The sequence below is a fragment of the Eleginops maclovinus genome, chromosome 8, assembly GCF_036324505.1.
Source record: "Eleginops maclovinus isolate JMC-PN-2008 ecotype Puerto Natales chromosome 8, JC_Emac_rtc_rv5, whole genome shotgun sequence".
NCBI classification, from domain to species: Eukaryota; Metazoa; Chordata; class Actinopteri; order Perciformes; family Eleginopidae; genus Eleginops; species Eleginops maclovinus.
This window is the reverse complement of record NC_086356.1, coordinates 11,852,296-11,872,841: the sequence shown is the minus strand read 5'-3', so window position 1 is coordinate 11,872,841 and position 20,546 is coordinate 11,852,296. Positions and strand designations below refer to the sequence as shown.

The 20,546-nt window shown below is 39.9% G+C and overlaps 1 protein-coding gene across 2 annotated transcripts in view; it reads left to right on the top strand.

The window, feature by feature from the left end:
- Positions 1-20,546, top strand: part of pappaa (pregnancy-associated plasma protein A, pappalysin 1a) — an 80,551-nt gene that overhangs the window by 18,415 nt on the left and 41,590 nt on the right. For both annotated transcript variants that reach the window (XM_063890012.1, XM_063890011.1), the window contains exons 7-10: positions 4,327-4,828; positions 11,546-11,674; positions 11,794-11,885; positions 14,232-14,428. In XM_063890012.1, the coding sequence (XP_063746082.1) occupies positions 4,327-4,828; positions 11,546-11,674; positions 11,794-11,885; positions 14,232-14,428 (920 nt within the window). The remainder of the gene's footprint in view (positions 1-4,326; positions 4,829-11,545; positions 11,675-11,793; positions 11,886-14,231; positions 14,429-20,546) is intronic.

The following is a 20,546-nucleotide window of genomic DNA, read 5'->3' as shown; positions in this document are numbered from 1 at the left end:
TACCATACAAATGGCACCTGTTATCTAAGGCCTTGTGGTGTCCTCACACTACTGGACTGGGAAACACTGACGTGGTCAAAGAGAGCCAGAGCACCTCTCATAAATCTTGACTACTCTATACTCTGGAAAAAAATTGGTAAAGGAAAAAAAGCAAAAACAAAAAAAATGGCAAAAACACACCTGGATATGGATTCAGGGAGAGGGTAAGAGAGGGTGGGTGGGGTGGAAACCACCTAAGAGAATTCCATTTGGTAAGGGACATTCAAAAGGGATGATACTTGGTTGATTGAAAACAGCAGTATGGATGAATGGAAGTGAAAGGTCCAGTATGTCTATGTTCCCCAACATGTGTGTGGGCATTTGAGGTTTAAAAAAAAGGAGGTCTATGCTCTAAATATTACATTTGCATTACATGAAACTTACATATTGCATTTGGAGTCAAATGTACAACTGTTTCTTTTGTGTAAGTATCTATGAATTAATTCAATGAGCCCTAACAGCAAGCATATGTGTCACTATGGTCAGATCCAAGGTATTATTAGAAGCCGTGTTTGAAATAAATATAGTCTCAGGTCTTGATTGTTTAAATGATGCCATTCAAGTTTTATAAGCTTGACTTTTCAAGAAAAAGAGGGATCAAACAATACGATCCATTGGCATATCACGTAATTAGTTGCAACAAAACACAAATCAAGTGCTCTAAAAGAGAGCTAGGGTTGTCCTTTTATATGTCAAAATCACATGGCCATGCCTGAGAAGACGGTCTAAAGTGGAATGTAGCGCGGGGTGAATATTTATTTTGTTATAACATTTACACCCTGGTTGTAAAGTATAAATTGTACATAGAGAAAAGCACAAATCTGCCTTAAAAAATCTGCATAGTATTACCCTGCCTCGGGGCTAACATTTTACACAACATGAAACACTTTCGGCCAATTGACCCTCTTTACACCTCACATTAAAATTCATCTCGTATCCAGATTGTATCTAGATATTTGACTCGATAACATTTACACCTGGTATTAATAGTTTCCATATTGAGATCCAACTGAGATCTGATCTCCATGTCCAGCTCATACAAATGAATGTCACATCCCCCTCTGGTTTGCATGCTAAGCAGAGAAGAGTTCTGTTTATATAGTTGCTTTGATTCCCCAATCAAGTCTATAGGATGAGGGAAGGAAACCTTGACCTTTTTGGATTAAGACTGGTTGTAAAACCCAAGTATGGTCTTTTGACTTTTGTCTTATTTCCAGAACACTTCAACTAGTGTTATCCAGAAGAGACACACTTGCTCGAGGTGGTTTGTCGATATCATTACAATCTGGGCCTAATGCATTTTTCATGAATTAAGACCTTTACTTTCATGTGGTCAAGCAACAATAGATTACAATCTAACAATCCAAAAACACACTAAATGCTTTTTTGAAATGGGTTAGTTTATTCTGAATTGTAAGATTCTTAATCTTTAGTTTCTTCTTGTAGTTTCTTTTAAAAGGCTTGACTGTTACTTTTATTCAAGAAAACATCTTGGGTACGTCACTGTATGCTCCTCTAAAGCTTCTGATATTTTATTAGTCAAAATAATAAGTTGCACAAAACAAAATACAGATACAAGCAGCTGTGAAGGATTAACCTCCAAAATACCCTTAATGCAACGGGATGTGACATTGAGTCCCAAGCCGTAGTGTCTGTTGCCTTCATAAATTGTGCCTGTGAAGAGTGTGCGTGTGTGTGTGTGTGTGTGTGTGTGTGTGTGTATGTGTGTGTGTGTGTGTGTGTGTGTGTGTGTGTGTGTGTGTGTTGGTGTGTTGGTGTGTGTGTTTCAGGGCAAAAGGGTTAGTGGGGGTTGATGTCTGCCTTTGGAGTGGGAGTAACATCGTGTGACAGTGAGTCATCGATAGTGAGAGACAGAGCCAGATACTTCTTAGAAAGCATAAAGCTTGCATGCCCGGACATATCCCTGTCTGTTTATTCACCGACTCCCTGGACTTTTTGTGGATCAGTGTGAGTCTCCAGAGCAGAAGGATTATGGCTGGATAGTGGGCCAAACCAGCATCTACCCTGGAGATATCTTTGCCAAGCATCGTGTGTAACAAACGTTGATTAGCCTAGCTTCAGTATCAGTATGATTTCTTTTCCACTGCATGGAAAAGATCAAGCTTCAGCAGCTAGCAGAGTTGGTGGCAATGGAATTCCCCATTTTCGGATGATGCCCAATTATCAGATAACTCAATAAACGGCATAATTGTTAAGTACATCATTGTCAATTCAGTTAGCAGTAGATGATAACATTAAAAGTGTTTACCCTAAAAAAAAAAGTCTCATTATAACCCCCATGGCCCTCTGCCCATATCAGCCATAATCCCACTGAAGTTCTGACAATGAACAAGATGAAGGAATGCCATTATTGCCAACCAATATGTTAAACCCCCTAAAGAAAAAACCTTTCTAGGATGAAAACAAAGCTGTGGTCATTCCAACATTAGGCATTCATGCATTTGAACAAGATGACTTTGGATGAGTAGTGAAAACAAATCAAAAAAGCAGAATTGTTCGACAAAATGTTGAAATCGACTGAACTTTGGAAAAGAAATAACCCTGCAATCATTTCACTTAATGATATCTGTTTTTCAACTCGTATTCAAATAGAATATACATATAAACATACTGGCATGACCATGAAGACATACAGCATGGACAGTATAGTCTATGTGAAGGGAATATGAGGCACACCAACCTGCTGATTTTCCACAACTCAGTTGAACTCACTGTACTCCCTCTGACTGATACAGTGAGCTACTTTTCTATGAAGGATACCAACACTGATCCCCTGAATTCCAACGAGATGTAACATGGTTCATCTCTCTTTTCCCAGAATGGCTGTTTTTGTCGTCAGACCAATACCTAGATTGGATCAGCTAATGACAGCAAATGACTGGCTAATTTTCAAAGCTTAGGTCTGGATGGTTCAGTCACTCTGGGGCCACCTCTCCCTGTGCTAATGGAATTACAGGTCAAACTCTTCAGGGCTGGGCTGTTTATGTAGCTGTAAGCAGCTGATATACATTTTTTGGGCAGTCGTCTGCTGGTGTGATTATAAGTTGATTGAGACATTAAAACTTAATATAGCATTTATCTTTTTATTAGGAATTTTCATGATGTGTTGAAAGTGTCAATGAAAAATATATTTATTGATACCGTATTGTGGTTTAGATGTTGGATTTTAAAGTCTTTGCCTCAACAGACTTTTCTGCCAATCATAGATACATTTTTGCATTTTTGAAATACAGTTTACATTGCCTCAGGTTACACATTGGATGAGACTCTTACTCTGTCTCCTCTTAAATCTCAAACCACATTAGCAACAGCGCCAGAGCAGGAGTAGGGCCCATCATAACAGCTGACATTACAAAATATTTTCAGTGGCTACAGCTCCTTTCCTTGCAAACCCAATGAAAATGTACCCAGAAAGCCAGGACTACATAAGCCCAGCAAAGCCAAGCTCTTGGAGTATCTTAGGTTATTCTCTCCCAGCTCCCCTCTCACTCTCCCTCCCTCCCTTTCTCTTTCTCTCTGTCTCGCTTTCTCTTTTCTTTAATTCACCTCCACTCTGGCCACACACACACTTACAGTAAAATAATAAATGTGTTGAGATAATGTGGCTTGGAAACGATATTCAGTCCTCACTTGATTAAACACTGGAATTTTGCATGGTGCCCAGAAATGAGGTTAGCAAATGGCTTCGTTGGTTGCCAGCTTGGAAATGCACAAAAGGAAATCTAGGGAGAACATAGTGTCTGCTGCTTGCTGGCTTCTAAAAGTGCTTGATGAATGTTAGTGTACGTCACTTGGGATAATGCAAGTTAACTGTGTGTGGACTCCAAATATGGCTGGAGTGTGACTGCTAGAGGTTGTAATGACTATGCTGAAGTGAGAACCCTGCACAGGCCCCTCTTAGAAGGTACACACCTCAGCTCTGCCTTTCCTCTGCAAATGGACTCACAATGAACTCTCAGTTTCACCTCTACCTTGATGTTGCAATAATTGCAGATACACTAAAAGGATCACTGATGCAAATACGTAATATGTCAGCACTAAAAATGCTATTATCTTTATGATTGAATATTTAAGGAGAGATTTCAAAGATGTCCTTTGGATATTATTTTTTTAGCAACTGTAGCATATACAATTTGTTTTCATCACTAAATGTCTAATCTAACAGTCATTCATTGGGTTATCGTAGGAAACGGCCTGGTGATTTTTTGCATATTGTGTCTGGTTTATGTTAAATGTCATCTTGTTGTGTCTGTCTTTTATCCACAGGCCCTCCAGATGTGGAGCAGGCCTGTGAGCCAAGTGTGCGCACCTGGAGCCCAAATGCAGGGATTGAGCAAGGTGTTGTTGGCCTGTCGGAGTGTCCTCTCCAGGGCTGCATGCTTCAGCTGGAGTTCCCCTACCCGCTGGTACCAGACTCCCTGACTGTATGGGTCACCTTCTTCAGCCCAGAAGAAACAGCACTGCCAGCTATCCATAACATCTTGCTCCTGACCGTCAGTGGGAACAACATTTCTTTGGGCCCCAGTAACGTCTTCTGTGACACCCCATTGACTCTGAAGCTGGACATAGAGGAAGAAGTGTATGGGGTACAGTTTTTCACTATGGAACAACACCTAGAGATTGATGCCACTCTCTTGGCATCCAAGCCAGACTTCAGACTTTGCAGGCATTGCCAACCACTGCGCTACCGCCTGTTGCGTCAACCACCTTTCACACATGCACCACATGGTCTGATGTTAAATGAACCTACCCGCAGATATATAGACAGGTGAGTAACCCGGTAGGTGAATACTTTTGTATGACTGATCTCCATGTCTTCCATGACATTCCTGAGTTACGAAAACTCTGGTCTTTCCCAAGGTTTGAAAAAGACCAACCTTTTCTTCTTGAAGAGGGTTGAAGCCACACAATACATTGGCCATATTTTTTATTTTAAACCCAAAGTATTTTCTTTTAGAAGATTTATAGGATAGCTCATTGCTTACCATTTAGCTTCCTGCTTCAGTGTGAAGTCATCAGGGCTCTTTGGCCATGCAAGAAGGTGATCTTTATTTGTCTGTGGAAACTATGTACAAAAATATGTTCTTGTTATACCAGATATCCTTTGCTATACCCCCAGGAGCACCAGCCAGCCACCAGTTCTTCTGCATTTTCAAATCTACTGCCTAACATTTGTTTCCTAAGTCACAGGTCAGATGTTGCCCACATTTGTTTTTTCCTATGTTCCATGAAGCAAGGGCAAACAGATGGCTTGTTAAAGGTATTATCTGCACACTGTGGTGAGAGTTTAGTGCTTTGCTTTCATGGAATGTGCTGACTCGATACATATTGTGCTATACATGGCACTGCTGCTTGTTGTGCCCTCTCACTATCGTGCTGTCATTGTAGTTCACATGAGAAGGAAAGTGCTTGATAAGAAGCCAAATGGTGAGCATGCATGTTATGCAAGATTGACTGATGATATCTAAGTTCCACAAAGTGTCTGTGCACACATTCCTGGTTGAATGGCTGTGTCTGGGGAAGGCTGTTTTGCAGTATGGATGATTTTTTGGGGGGGTTTTGGCACACTTCAGTGATTGTTGATGTACTGTAGGTAGTTTCACTGCTGTGGTGTCATTCACTAGCTGCGGTTGCATTCCAGTGGTAGTGGTCAGTGGCCCTGGCTGACTATCCTTGTTGTGAGAGCATAATGATCTTGTCTCTGTTAAATGGTCAGATACGTTTTATAGAATGTCTGTATGTTACAGCCATCAGAGTCTTTAATTCATGAAGAAATACAAAACAAAACTGTATTCAGTCTTTATTGAACACAAGCCTTTCCTAAAAACTGTTATGAAACAAATACAGAATAAGGAGATACAAACTATTGATAGCAAGCATGCTTAAGTATATTGTGCATTTCTCTCTTTGACCATAGAATTCACATTAGCAGTATTAACTTATTAAACTAATGCAGTTGGAGAATTTTGTGAGTGTACTATTGTGTTATTAGATCTGTTTGCATGTCAAAAGACTACTAAGTTACAGTGAAAAATGTTGCATTCTTCAACAAACAAATAATCCTAAAAGAAAAATATGCAGGAGACCAAGACTCATACAAGAGAAATTGTTCAGTGATGTTTTCTGGGATGTCATTTTGACGGCTGCGATAGTGCCCCATCTCCCTCACTGTCTTTCAATAAACATAGCCTTTGACATGGTGGATTAAAGAGCAAAGTTCACTCAGATGTTTTGGCATGCCACAAATCCAATGTGAAGTACTGTGTTTGATTGACATTGTGCATCTGCTGAACTGCTTTTGTTGACCACACAGTAAGCTGCTTCTTCTTGCAAAATGTTTCTATGGGCTTTGATAGAGCAATGGAGGTTTTGGGTGAGGGGGTTCATTGACCTCCCACTGTCAGGTCGCTGGCCTTCACCTGAGCTGGGGCAAACTGACCAAGAGGAAAACTGACATCTTGGCTCGATCCATGGTTGGTGGTTAGTTTGGAATGGCTAAGGGCCGAGAGGTCAGTGTGACAGAGTAAATTATTGTATGGAGTAAGAAGGGTCAAGTGAAGAGGAGACGCAGGGATGGAAAGCTGTGCCAGTTGGGGGTAAATCATTGCTAGGCTCAAGGGGGGAATAGGTGATTGAAGAGAACATTAAGGGGTCGAGAAAGTGAAGAAAGAGGGTAGGAGGATTGGGTTAGTTTGACCCCATCCCTCTGAAGCACCCCAGCCCATCGGCTAATCCTCTTCCTGATGTGGGTTTCAGAGCTGTCATTCAGTCAAATCTTAGAGCTCATGTGAAGAGACCTCCCAGCCAAAAGAGTGAGGGTTGCTCCCCCGGCATCATTACTACCCCACACCCCCTCTGTAATCTGACTCTACCCTGGTCCTGCACAAATCTTCCACATTATACCCCCCATACATCCTAAGCTAAGCTATTTGGTGATAGTTGGAAAGTCAATCTGCCGCACAAAAGAACCGTTGTTTTTCACAATATCTCAGTTTTTGTGCTATTGCTTGTTAGGGAAAATAAATGTAATTGGCAATGCAAATAACAAGCATGCATTACAGATAAACTCACATTCCTTTTGAAATAGATATCAAATCAATAGTAGACACAATCCCGCAGACATTTTTATTCCCTCTCATTTATTTGAACTTTTAACAGTTTCTTCTCTTCATAACCGGCTGACCCCCCTCGCCTTCTTTATAGGATGTTATTAGAAATAAGCCTTGCGTAATCCTCCTAATATGAACCATATTCATGAGTTGCAGACAGAGTGAACAGTGTAGTCCTCGTGGGGCGTCATGGGATGTCTGGTGCACTCAACAGAATTTCCCCAGCAGACAAATCATATAGGAATGTAATTGGTGCTACTATGGGCTTGCAGGTTTATTGTGTGGATGTCAAGGAGAGAATTGAATTTCTTGGACACAGGCTGCACCGGTTATTATTGCCATTTTCATGTAAAGATAAAGAAATATAACACCTTAGTTGCAATTTAGCAGACTTATAAGCAACCCAATTTAACATTAGTAATAAACTTCACCTTCGTAGAATTTGTAGTTCTGCACGTTGTCATTTGTCAGTTTCTTTTTAAAGTACCTCTTTAAGGGCAACACTTTTATCATTAGTCTGTTAGACATACCAAAGGTGTAAAATGAATCGCAGTAAAACCTCAAATGTATGTCAGCTGCTTCACTGACAAAAGAAGCATTGCCCCGTTTGTTGTTCTTGCAGGCTCGATATTTTCTCAACTTACTTAAATGTATCTGCTTTTCTCATCTGGGATCTCTCAGCCAAGAACAATAAGCAGCTACAGAAAGGAAACACATCCATATGCATGCTCACACATAAGTCTAATGCACACACCATTAGAGGCAGGAACACACACATAGATGACACACCAACACTCCTCTTGCTCTCAATAGAAGGCACATACATTAGCACATGCTTCCATTTGTAATCACCTGGTGCTATCAAAACACCTTTTGAAAAGCATAATACAGTGCCTTGAGCCAAGATAAAACCTGTATTCCTTCAGGGGTCTCGGGAAGAATGTCTGGATGCACAAAGATGCACCAGTGATGAAATCTTATCACGTGACACCTTGTCTGCGACTGCAGTAAAGTCCTTTGTAGTCTGAGTTACAAATCTCAGATCAGTTACATATCATATCTAATCAGTTACAGATCAAGGTGTTGTTTTATGAAAGCTGGATGGCTTCCAAAAGTCATGTCTATCACAGGATATTGGCCATTACATGCACACATGTGTCAAACGATTGTACCACAGAAAGTGGGATCCAGAGATGATGCTGTCCATAAACACTTTCACAAGTGTAATCTTTTATAGTGTTGCTGTCACTGTTAATATTGTTCTTATGTATATCCAACTCAACAAAGTCCAGCGGAAGGATCATTTATGGAACTGTGTTGCATCAGTACCATTCTGTTCCTGTTTTCCATGCTGCCAACTGCAGCGTCTAACACAGCATGGCTATTAGCAGTGAGGTCAGGAGGAATCAAGCATGCACCTAATTGGGAACAGGTTGAAGGCTACGTTTAAAGAGTTGTTATCACGCTAAGAGGACTTGCACTATTGACCCTCTAGAAACCAAAGGTGCACTATGACACCCAGGTATCAAATGTTGCTTAGCAGTAAGCTGTAGTTCAACACAGGCTGTTAAGACGCTACTGTTGCAGTATATGGAGAATATGGCCTTGTTCTTCTTTAATCTGATTAGAAACACTTTGTTCCATCATGGTAAGAACTTTGTAAACTCAGTAACAAACAAAAGGCATCAAACACAAAATAGTTAACTTCTTTCCATGAAACATCAAGGTATACAATAGGCAGATAGGTTTATAGGAGCCAACTTGTGTCCCTGTAGACTGGTTTGCAGCTTTTGGATTTCAAAAAAACAAAAAACATTTGCAAATTTAGCATTTTTCACAATCTCCTTTTATGTTATATTTTATCTATGGGTTTTCTCCTTTGCCCTCTTCTTTGATTACTTCATACTCATCTGGATCTAGCCACTTTCCTCTTTGTTCTTGCTTGTTCTTGCATGACCATGTCTCTGAATGTGGTCTAATGCAGCAGTGCAATTACCTTTCTGTGTATTGGATTACCTACAGTATGATAACCAGGATTTCTCATTATCCATAAAGATGATATGCATGTGCTGTCTTACTGAAATATCTGTTTCTCTTTTCTTTCCGCCAATACTGTGTGTTTGCTCTCCTCAAAGATAAAGTCTCCCACAGCTCGACTTTTCCAGGGGCTAAACTAATTCAATTAGAGGGGGCATGTTTGAGTGTAGCCTGGAGTTACACCCCATGAGCCAACATTGCAGAACAGGACATACTGAAGTATAAAAGAGAGTCTGTCAGGTCAAACATTTTGGTTGATAATAATAAAGCCAACATAAACATCTCATCCTAGGCACAAATTTTGCTGTGGGGAAATTCATATTGTTACATGATCTTTAGGTCCATCGGTTCTTATAATTGAGATAGCACACCGCACTTGAACTTCGGTTGCTGGGAATGTGATGGACAAACACACGAAAAATGAAGATAAGGAGTAAAACAAAAGCACTGGAGCAAAGTCAGCAATGTTATTAATAAAATACTCTTTCCTGTTGTAAATCTTTTGTTTGTGTTCTTTTTAACACAAATAACCGGGGGAAGAGCGAGAATGTGCGTTTTCACAATTATGCATGGACTTGAATAGCTTTCATGCGATGCAGTGTGTTTGTAGGTACATGGGTACGCATAATGCCATATGCTCACATCAACCATGTATTTTTTGTACATTTAACCTAAACATAAATGGGAAATGCCTCTCATTTACTCACATTTGGAGTTTCTGTTCTTGCCCAAGGACACTTACACATTTAGAGGTTAAGTTCAGTCTTCGATTCTCTATGATTAGTGGACAAAATTGTTGAAGTAAATGGTTAGGCTAAGAGCTCATAAAAGGTTATGGCTTCACTGCACACCACTGAAACACTTTGAAAATTAGGTCTATAATACTTGATGGTCTACATGAAATGATGTACGACTAACCCATTGGACCTATTTACCCACATTTACTGATGTTGTACCCTACTCCTACAGCTAGTTCTGCCATGTATTTAACCAGTACTTTTTTACACAACAACTATGCATTCCTTTCCCCCTTATGCCTTGAATAACTCATAGAACATAAAACATGTATTAGGCTCACTCATTTTGCTGACTGTGCAGCTACTTAACACCAGGACACACAGAAATTCAGGAAAAAAACTCTGAAAGCCAAAAAAAAACACAAAGGAGAAACCATGACCATGAGCGACAAATCAAGCTAGAAATGAGAAACCAAAACAACAAGCAAAATAAGAAAAAAAGGTTAAAAAACAAACAAACAACTGTAAACAACAAACCTGCAAGTGAGAGTACTGATGTGAAAATATCCTGTATGGTATCCTTTTTTTAAATTGCTTATAGTAGAAGCATATATAAAAACATAAACTATTAACTTGCCTTTACCTGTTTTTTTCCTTTACTGAAATTGAAGCAATATTGTGGGTCCATAAGATCCAGCTCCTTGTCATCTTCCAGAAAGCCTGCCCCAAGTTTAAACGGGTCCCGAATTAAACAGAACAGATTAAATCTGATGGTAATACAAAACATGTAAAGGCAAACAATAGATCAGAGAGACAGAGTTAGCACACAATTACAATTAAAACAAGACATGTCATGTCATGAAAGCACCCTCACTTGCAGTTTTTTGTTGTTTTTCATTTACAGTTTTCTTTCCTTTGGTTTTGTTTTGTTGCTTTGCTTATGGTTTCTTATTTACAGCTTTTTATTTTTCGTTTATGGTTTTGGTTTTCTCATTTATGTTTTTTTTTTCCTTCTTTCAGTCTTTTTTTTCAGAATTCCTTATCATGGTGACACAAGAAACCACCATGGCGACTTTCACCAATGAAAGTGAGTTGTCCCCCAATACTTTTCCTGTTCATTGAGTTTTTATCATGATGGTTCTTTGAATCACTGTGATGAGGACTCAAAGCAGTAAACGCTGTCACTGGATAAGTAGATGTTTGGAGGTGTTTGCTGGGAGAGATGTTCTAATTTGTGTTGAGCTAGTGGCACTTGAGATATAGGATTGCTACCACACACACACACACACACACACACACACACACACACACACACACACACACACACACACACACACACACACACACACACACACACACACACACACACACACACACACACACACACACACACACATACACACACACATACACACACACAAACACACACTCTGGCAAACAGTGCAGTAGTTCTATCGACCCGTTCTCCCCCTGGTCCGAGTATCTTTCTCAGTTGCTCTTTCTCCTTTATTGATATGTGATTCTTTATCAGACATTTCCTTCAAGGCTTAAAGTTATCCGAAATATGTGGACTTACTGTGATCTTTGTCTCTTTCTTTGCAGGGATGTGGCGCCACATGTTGTGTACACCTACCAGGTCCAAACCATCTCCAGCCGGAGTGAGAGTGAGCCCTCCGCCCCTCTGGTACACGATCTGGGGGCACCCTACTGCGGAGATGGACGCATCCAGAGGTAACACGCACTCACATCAAAATATTTGTAAATGCACGCATACAGATGTGCAAAGGGATTTTCAGAAAAATAAACAGTGGTTGTTTGTATGTTCAAAGTACCTCCTCTTGTTATTTCAGTTCCAAAGGAGAAGAGTGTGATGATAAGAACTCTATGAATGGGGACGGCTGCTCCAGTCAGTGCAAGAAGGAGCCTTTCTTCAACTGTGTTGGTGAGTAATATGGACAAATGTATCAACCAAAATAAAATGCATTCACTTGTATATTTCTCTATAAATGGCTGTTGAGGAAACTACTAGAAATAGAAGAGAGTTAGTTGACCTTCAATGCACCTTTCATCGAGGTATTAACTTATAAAAAATACACAACAATGTGTAAAACTGAAATGTTTCAAAACATGTTTTTTTGGTCTAAAGTGACATTTTAATTGTTTCAAGTTTAAACCACCTCTTTATAACAACACACTGTTGTTTCTGCACCATGATATTATTGTCTGTGTATTTCACAAAATAATAAGACCCACAGACTGAAAAGTCCCAAAGGATTACTTTGTGAATGAACCGATTTAACATCTGGGCCTCTTTAATCCAAGATCTTTATGCCTTTCTCAGAAGAAAACAAATGCCATTACATATCATAATCACTTTGACCTCCAGTTAAAAAAAAAAAAAATAAATCTGGAAATCATTATTTTCCTAAAGGGTGAGTCATCTCATTCTACAAAGTTGAGTGACTGGAATCTCCTACGTTGTTTTGTTTTATGAATAGATGGATGGTTTCCCTTCCAGTTCCCTGCTGGAGCCTATCATGTTGCCCCCCTGTTGTGATTGTACATATGTGTGTGTTCATGTGCACTACATGCATGCAGACACGTGCGAGCCTCAGTGAAGTGGCCACTTAATCCCTGTCAGATTGCTGGATGACTGCATTGGCTGTGCTGTTTTTCCACCAACTGCACTGCTCCGCGGTGTGTGTAAGTTTGTGTGTGTGTCCGACACTGTGTGAAATACTTGTAGTTTTGAACAGAAATCTGACACTATAATGATGGGACCTTCTGTCCATCTGTCTGTATGTGTGAGCGAGTGCCTGCTTGTCAGTGTGTTGGATAGTGAAAGAGAGAGTTGGATAGAAAATTGATACTAAGTATACAACACGCCAGGGTGATACAGCCTGGACGAGCTTTAATAGGCCATTCACACGATTAGGCCTAATTATATCTGGAGTTGACTAAATTGACATGTTATTTTCCCTTCGCTCTAAAATCCTTGTTCTCAATAGTGTTCCAAGCGCCATAAAACACATGCAATCAGATTTTTCACAGCCATATCAGCTTGTATCAGAAAAGTGATTTGTTTAAAGGTCATTTCAACCTGTGTTGAAAAAATCAAACAAAACAAAACAGGAATAGTTTACTTTGAGAGCCTCTGGACTTTCCTTTCTTTTCATTGTCTCTGTTTATCATTGTTTATCTCATCGCTCTCTTCCTTTCTCCAACTATTGGGTTCTCTTCCTTTTGATATTAAACTCAATCACCTTTCCAGTGTTTCAGTTATACTATAAACACATCCCTGTCCAAATTGGAATACAGTAGCAATACCCTTTCTCTTTTTCCTTTTACTCATCTTCTCTTATGAGTTCACTTTCTGCATATTACTTCTACCACTTTCATAAGCCACTGTTTGAGCTTCCTCATGCCTTGCTCCTTCCCCTTCTTCCTTGCTTCTGCTCCTGCTGAGTGAGTGGCGGGAGCGTATTCTGTATGCCCCCTCAGTAGCCCCTCGTTTCACCATCACCAGAGCACAGAACTGACTTGAGTTTTTGGCTTTGGAGAAGGCTGGAATTTCGAGGAGGAGGCCCCGGCCAAATTGGCACAGAATGCCGCCTTTCCCCCTCACTGGAACCCCACCGGCTGACACTGCTTTAGCTGAGAGCTGAGAGCAATGAGGCCCAGGCAACCTCCCTGCTCTGCTCCCCTCTCCTCCAGTCCATAAGTTCCCGTTCCAGACCTTAACTCTGGGCAGGATGTCTGTAAAAATTACGGCTGTATCTTTCTTTACCTCCTGACTTTGTCTGCCCCCCCCTTACTTCCTCTCTTTGTGTTTATCCATATTCTCCCTTTCAGTATTTCTTTTTTTTTCCCACATCAACATGTTCTCTCTCTCTGTTTGTAGGTCCTCACAAACTCAAGAATTCATCCTCCTTTTTCATGCACCTTTTCTCCCTCTGTTTTTTTTCTCCCACTTCTTTATCTAGTCCTCTTTTTACCTTTCAAAATAATAGATAGGTTAAGCTGCAATCCCAAGGGATCAGTAAGTACACATGTTCTATAAAAAGAATAATAAAAGGGAGGTGAGCAGTAAAGATCGAGCTGTGTAAAAAACTCCCAAAAACTGGATGGCTTTGTTTAAATAAAAAAATGCCGGACAAGCAAGAGCAAGGCGGATATCTTAGCTCAACTCAAACTTCAACATAATATAAAAAGTTCCACAGATAAAACATAATTATTCATTCATAATTACAACTTTTTTTTCTGCTATCTGTGTTCTCTTCACCCACAGAGGAGCCAAGCATGTGTTACTACTATGATGGCGATGGGGTGTGTGAGGATTTTGAACGAGAGACTGGCGTGAGGGACTGTGGCCTCTACACCCCAAATGGTTTCCTTGACCAGTGGGCCTCCTCTGTCGATGTTTCCCATGAGGAGAAGCCATACTGCTCCGGGGAGGTGGCTGCGGGATACCCTGCTGTAACTAAGGTAGGGGCATACAAAGTGTTCTTGTGTAAGTTTAATGCTTTGATCTTATCTTTCTTTGTTTTTACACCCTAAAGTTTGAAAGTATTATGTTATCAGATGTTAAATGGCACATTAATGGGGTAATAATGTGGGGGATTTCATTTTTTTCTCATGCATAATTGTTTTACACAATAAGGAAGCCTACATTTTGGGGATTGACTTGCAACAAACCCCCACATATTTTCCTTGTTTGTGTATTAAGTAATTTTAGAGATGGGTCATTTGATTTACTGTCTGCTATGGTGGATTGCAAAAGTGTTAGGGTTAATTAAAAACTAGGGAAGAAGCCATTAATTCCACATAAGCCCAATGGACGAATTGATCGGTAGCTGAATGGGGTTGATTGCCCCGAAACATTAAGGGTGATGCATGCATTAATATACTAATATCAACAAAGCTTCGGACATATATAAGTGCATTAGGCTCAATCCTATTTAATCCGGCCTCCGAAAGGGATGCTCAGATGGCACATTCATAAAGTGAACTATCTCTTTTAAAGCATCTTCAATATTTTAATCAATAATTGTATTTGTATTTGTTGTTCAAACTAATGTTAAAACAAACATCCTGCAGTGAATTTCCTTATTGTTAAGGGTGACATCAATTTGCTCCTAAGTATGTTAATCTTACAAATGTGAGACTAAGTACTGAAACTGTTAGGCGTTCCATCTTCACACTGACAGATCTCTCTCTTCTGAGGCATGTGTGTGAGATGTTGGAAGTGTGTAATGTTGGCTGTAGTGCTTGTTCCTACTGCTGATGATGCATTTTACAAGGCCGATGAATTAGGTATTCTTGAACAGCTGTGGTCAGGTGTCTTGCTCAAGAACACTTTGGCAGGGACTTACTAAAACAAAGGTATGAGTTTAACCGACACCATTTAATGCATTTGATATTTATATGGCACCACTACTGTCCGAGCGTGAGTTCCAACTAACAGCATTGCAGATGGTTTGTTCACTGAGACGAAAGAGACACCAATGGAAAATGTCCACATAGCTATAAAAAAGGATTTCGGCTGTGAAGGACACATTGTTCATAGAAAAAGCACTTTTACTGTTGAGAACACACCGTTCCAAGAAGATATGTGATGAGTTCACGTCATTACAAGGCCACTGACTGTCTATTTTAGGTTGACACCACAGTACATGTGCACTTGTTCAAAGTATGCAAACATGGGTTAAGAAAACATTCTTGTCACTCTCTCTCTCTTCACACTTTTATCCAGTAAATTGTATGTTGAAAATCTTGTAAGTCCACTGTTACATTCAAAATAGTTTCTTTAAAGCCCATTCCTCTGACCAAAATCGATACATGTCGATGAAATCACAGATACGTATGTGCCTGCTCCATCAACACGCACTATAGCAACAATAAATCCAATATCTTCAACTCAATTTAATTTAGCTCTTACAGTGTCGGGCATATTCACACATAAACTGCTTGCACAACATGCACACACAATACTGTACACACACACACACACCAAACCATAAACGTTTGCTGCAGTATTTCTTTGAGAAACAAAGATAACATAACAAAGCCTCAAATAACTGAGGCGAGATTCTTGTTCAGTCATTGCTCCTATAAGCAATTGCGCAATTGCATGCATGTGGTTATGCCAACTGTCCTGGAGGCTCATGCCATAGATGAAGCATTTGATGATTGATTCTAGAGATGATGACCAGAGCATGGGGTTTCTTTGTTCATGGATCCTGTTTAAATGTGGCCACTTTAGAACATTTAAAACACTGCAGTGGCTGATTTTGAGGGTGATGTTTTGCATCTCTCAGATTCCATATATCGAGGACTTTATGTTATTTTTCTATGTTTTTTTTGTGATTGAGGGTTTGATTTTCCTGGGAGTGTGTAATTCAGTAGTGGAAAAAATTTAAAGACGTATAAATATGTAGATATAGATGTTTAAAGTTGCATATTTAATGACGTTATGACTTTTGTTGAGATTTTATTGAGATAGCACCCGTTTATCTGAAAACACATGTTTGTTGTGAACTCCGCACCTGCTTGCACTTCCTCAATGAAAGAAAATCAGATAAATGTTAATGCTTGACTTTTGTAGATGTTGACAAGTTCTATTTCATTCAAATATAATTTTGCAACTGTTGGCTTTCACACAGTGACAGATAGTTCCTTGGCATGGAATCACTTGCCAATTCAAGTCAAGGAAGACTGTCAGAAGAAGCCAGATATTATCTGCACTTCTATGACACACAACTGTAGCCTTGCCAGAACCTGCCGGGTAGAAAGGGAAAATTGTGCTACAGTATGACTCTACTCAATGTACAAATGGATTCTTTCACCCTCTTTTTGAAGTCAACCAGTGATAAATGCGAGCATGTTGCAACATCTATATTTTCTCATGAAACAACTGTTGAAAATATTGAGTGACTATGCATTAATGAGCGTTTGGGGGATCATGCCAGGAGCTTTGCTGCTGTTGGAACGAGTTTTTGGTTAAAAAGTCATCACAATGTGGTTACCAAACAATCATGCTTTCTTTGTAGTTCTTCCATTCCCAGAATACTGAACTTACAGTAAATTAAGTTAAAACAACCAAGATACAAAATGAATGCAGGATACTTGACAATCTGTGTAATAGAGATACAGGGGGTCAGTTATTATTTTTGTTGGTGACTTGGCACATAGAGCAACCCTTTATCCCAGACAACCACAGTCCCAAGACATTACAACGACAAAAAGCCAAAATGACAGTTAGGTTCTCTGCTGAAGTTAGTATCTGGTTAACCACTAGCATCCATCCAACAATATGTACCATCTTTGTCCTTCTAGTAACTTTGTGTGTGCAGTTTTTAAGTGCTCATGTAATGAGAAAAAGACGGATATGAATAAAGAGAGAGAGGAGTAATTACACAAATTACGGTTACAAGCGAAAATGGACTGTAGTAAGGAAACCAGCATTATGTTTCTTAGTAAATTGTTGGGCCAATACAAGCCGCCAGAACAGCTTCAATGTTCCTTGGCTTCTCCAAATCTCTGGAACTCTATTGGAGAAACAAGCAGTATTCTCCTAACAGACATTCCCTGATCTCTTAAGTAGGGGGGAAAAAACAAATGAAGGTAAACCAGAGCCATAATCTTTGTTATACTTTTTTATTTACAATGTAGTTGTTGAACAAATACATTCATGCTCATACTTTCTGTTTTGTTGGATTAAGATCAACTCAATGGACAAAACGGTGCTCCTAACAACATCAACGGAATTAACAAAAAAGACACAAGTTTATATTGAAGTGGCAACATGCTCTAGCAGCCATTGCAAGGATAATTCATTTTGTTCTTTAACACATACAGTATGTTGTCATTGTATTGAAGAACTTGATGTAATCGACCAAAATCTTATCACCAAAAATTCAACTTGTCTTTTGTTAAAGATATGTTTTGGTTGATTTTAGTTTAAGTGATAAGTCACTGCAACAAATGACAAGCACAATGGGTAGCTGAAGAACTGGGAGCTATTTAAAGAACTCCTCTCCCAAACTCTGCCTAAGTACCAGGTTGTCGAACGACAAGATAATAAGAAGATAAAGTGTTTGGTTAAGTTATTATAGATTTATCAGAAACCACCAGCACATTGTCCTGCCTTGTTAATAGCTCACTTCATCCCTTGCGGTTTACCATATTTCCATGTTCATGGCTTACAGCTCTTTGGTAGAGACAGGCTTGAGCTGAAGTGAAACAAACTTTCCATGTGTTTGAAAGTTTTTCTTTTGTTCTGTTTGAGTTTGTTGGTTGTACTTCATAATGTCCTTCTGATCCAGTAAACAAGGCCTGTATTGGTTTTGTGTATCAATCCCATTTAATGTGTATGTGTGTGCGTGTGTGAGCGCATGAGTGTGTGTGTCTGAGAGAGAGAGAGGCAGCCAGCGGTGATAGGGATCTTTGCGGATGCAAGAAAGCAACAACAGCTCAAGAAGGCACTTGAGATGAAAGAGAGATAATATATCTGCACGACATCTCAAGTGCTATGTACGTGTGTGTGTGTGTGTGCGTGTGTGTGTGTGTGTGTGTGTGTGTGTGTGTGTGTGTGTGTGTGTCTGTGTGTGTCTGTGTGTGTAAAAGGTATACACTGGAATATATGTTTACTGTTTAACATACAGACATACTGTAGATACAGAGGGATGCTGAACACATCTTTTCATCCATTAAATGCCACGGTGAAGGATAATCTGACAATGCAGGATTAGTGCATGAGAGCTTTTTTCCTTTTTACCTTAACTTCAAAATCTTCATGACAAGTGAATCCTAGCACTAACTTGTAGAGCAATGCTTATATAATTCCTAAAGGCTTGTTATGCAGTGAAATGGAAATGTGAATGAAGCTAAAATCCCTTCACAAGAAAAAAGATGTAGATAGAGACAATGGAGAAAAAGCTGAGATGTGTAAATTCATTTAATACCAAAGATGCTGGCGATTGCTATAAAAGTAACACGACAATGGGAAATTTCATACGGGACACATTAAAATAGAATTTTATAAAATAATGAAATGAGTCAGATACGCATATGATAGATGGAAAAACAGGTTGGACCGGTGATTGAAATTAGGGATCAAATAATCAGGAAATTAGTTTGACCACAAGTTGGTCTGCATTCAAAAGAAAGTACGTAATTGTGTGAAAAGGATTGCGAAAGAACGTCCAAAATGGATGGACAACATCGGCCATTCCCACATCAAAATGTCCTTAAATGATCAAATAGCCGATTTAACAATCCAGCCATGTTATCTAGTTCTTGTTTTCTTATTTTGAACATTTCTGTTTCAGTGTCAGGACCATTGGAAAATAAAGTGCGGGAGCATCAGCCTTTTTGAAAGATCCCTTTTTTCCTTCCTGATCACACACAGGTACACAGTCAGACAGAGATTCACAAGCCAACGCACACACTCACAGTACCGACTCAATGCAGGATTATAGAGCAGCTCCATAGGGGACTGAAATGTACTACTGCTGTCTTTGTGGAGCAGAACATAATGTTCCCCCACTACCACACCATGGAATATGGTGAGCCAGCTCAACTTGCTCTAGGGGGATTGGATTGGAGAACTGGCCCTAGCAACTAACCTGTGTGTGTGTGTGTCTGTGTGCCTGTGTGTCTGTGTGTTTTTGTGTGCCCATGTGTGTGTATCCATGTTTGTGTTCAGGCTGCCTGCCTTCAGTTAAATGTGTGTACGCGGGGAGTGTGCATGTGCATTTAAACTTTAAGATCAAACAGCAAGCCAGGTGATTTCTCCAGAGAGAGCTGCTGCCCAGGCAATCTCTGACGCAACCCCTGGGCACCCCTGGAGAACACTTTCCTTAATTATGCATAAGCAACAGAAGGGATAACGTTTTAGTCCTCTCACGATGCAAGAAATTGCCTATATATGAAGTTCAACCATCTTCAGATGAAAAACAAATGTATGTGGATGAGGTCGGAACTAGAAAAACACATTTAACTTTAGGTGAGTATTGCCTAACGGAAAGAAGAGCGAGATGAAAGCTATAGTTTAAGAAGACATAATTTGGTCAGTTAATAACTGGTAACAATTACTGGCCCAGATTTCCCCCCCTGTATGGAAAAGCAGTGTTTGTGTACTTCATTTTGGGATACATGCATTCTGTATCAGGTCTACTGCAGAGCAGAAATATACATGCTAAGAAACACAGAGGCATTACTTGCAAATGCCGTCGCACAAGCTGCAACACACAAAAGCACATGCCCAAAAAAACAAAAGCTCATACAGTAGCCGAGCTGTTGCTTTTCAGCAGCTCAGGAAGGCCAGTTCCTCTGGCACTGTCTCTCCCACCAACATTCCCCAAAAACCACACAGCCCTCGTCAGGCACAGTGCCAGTGACATAAGCGTGTGGTAACATTAAAAAGGAACCTCTGGGATGGCGTTCCTTTTTCCCCTTTTTACTTTTCCCGTTTCAATTATTATTGTGGTTCTGCCATGTGGAAACCTCATTGTGACTGGTGTATTTTCTTCATGGCACTGATGACCCCCCATAACTTTTTCAAGCTGTTAATATGCAGGGTTTTGGCCCTGTTTTATGGAGC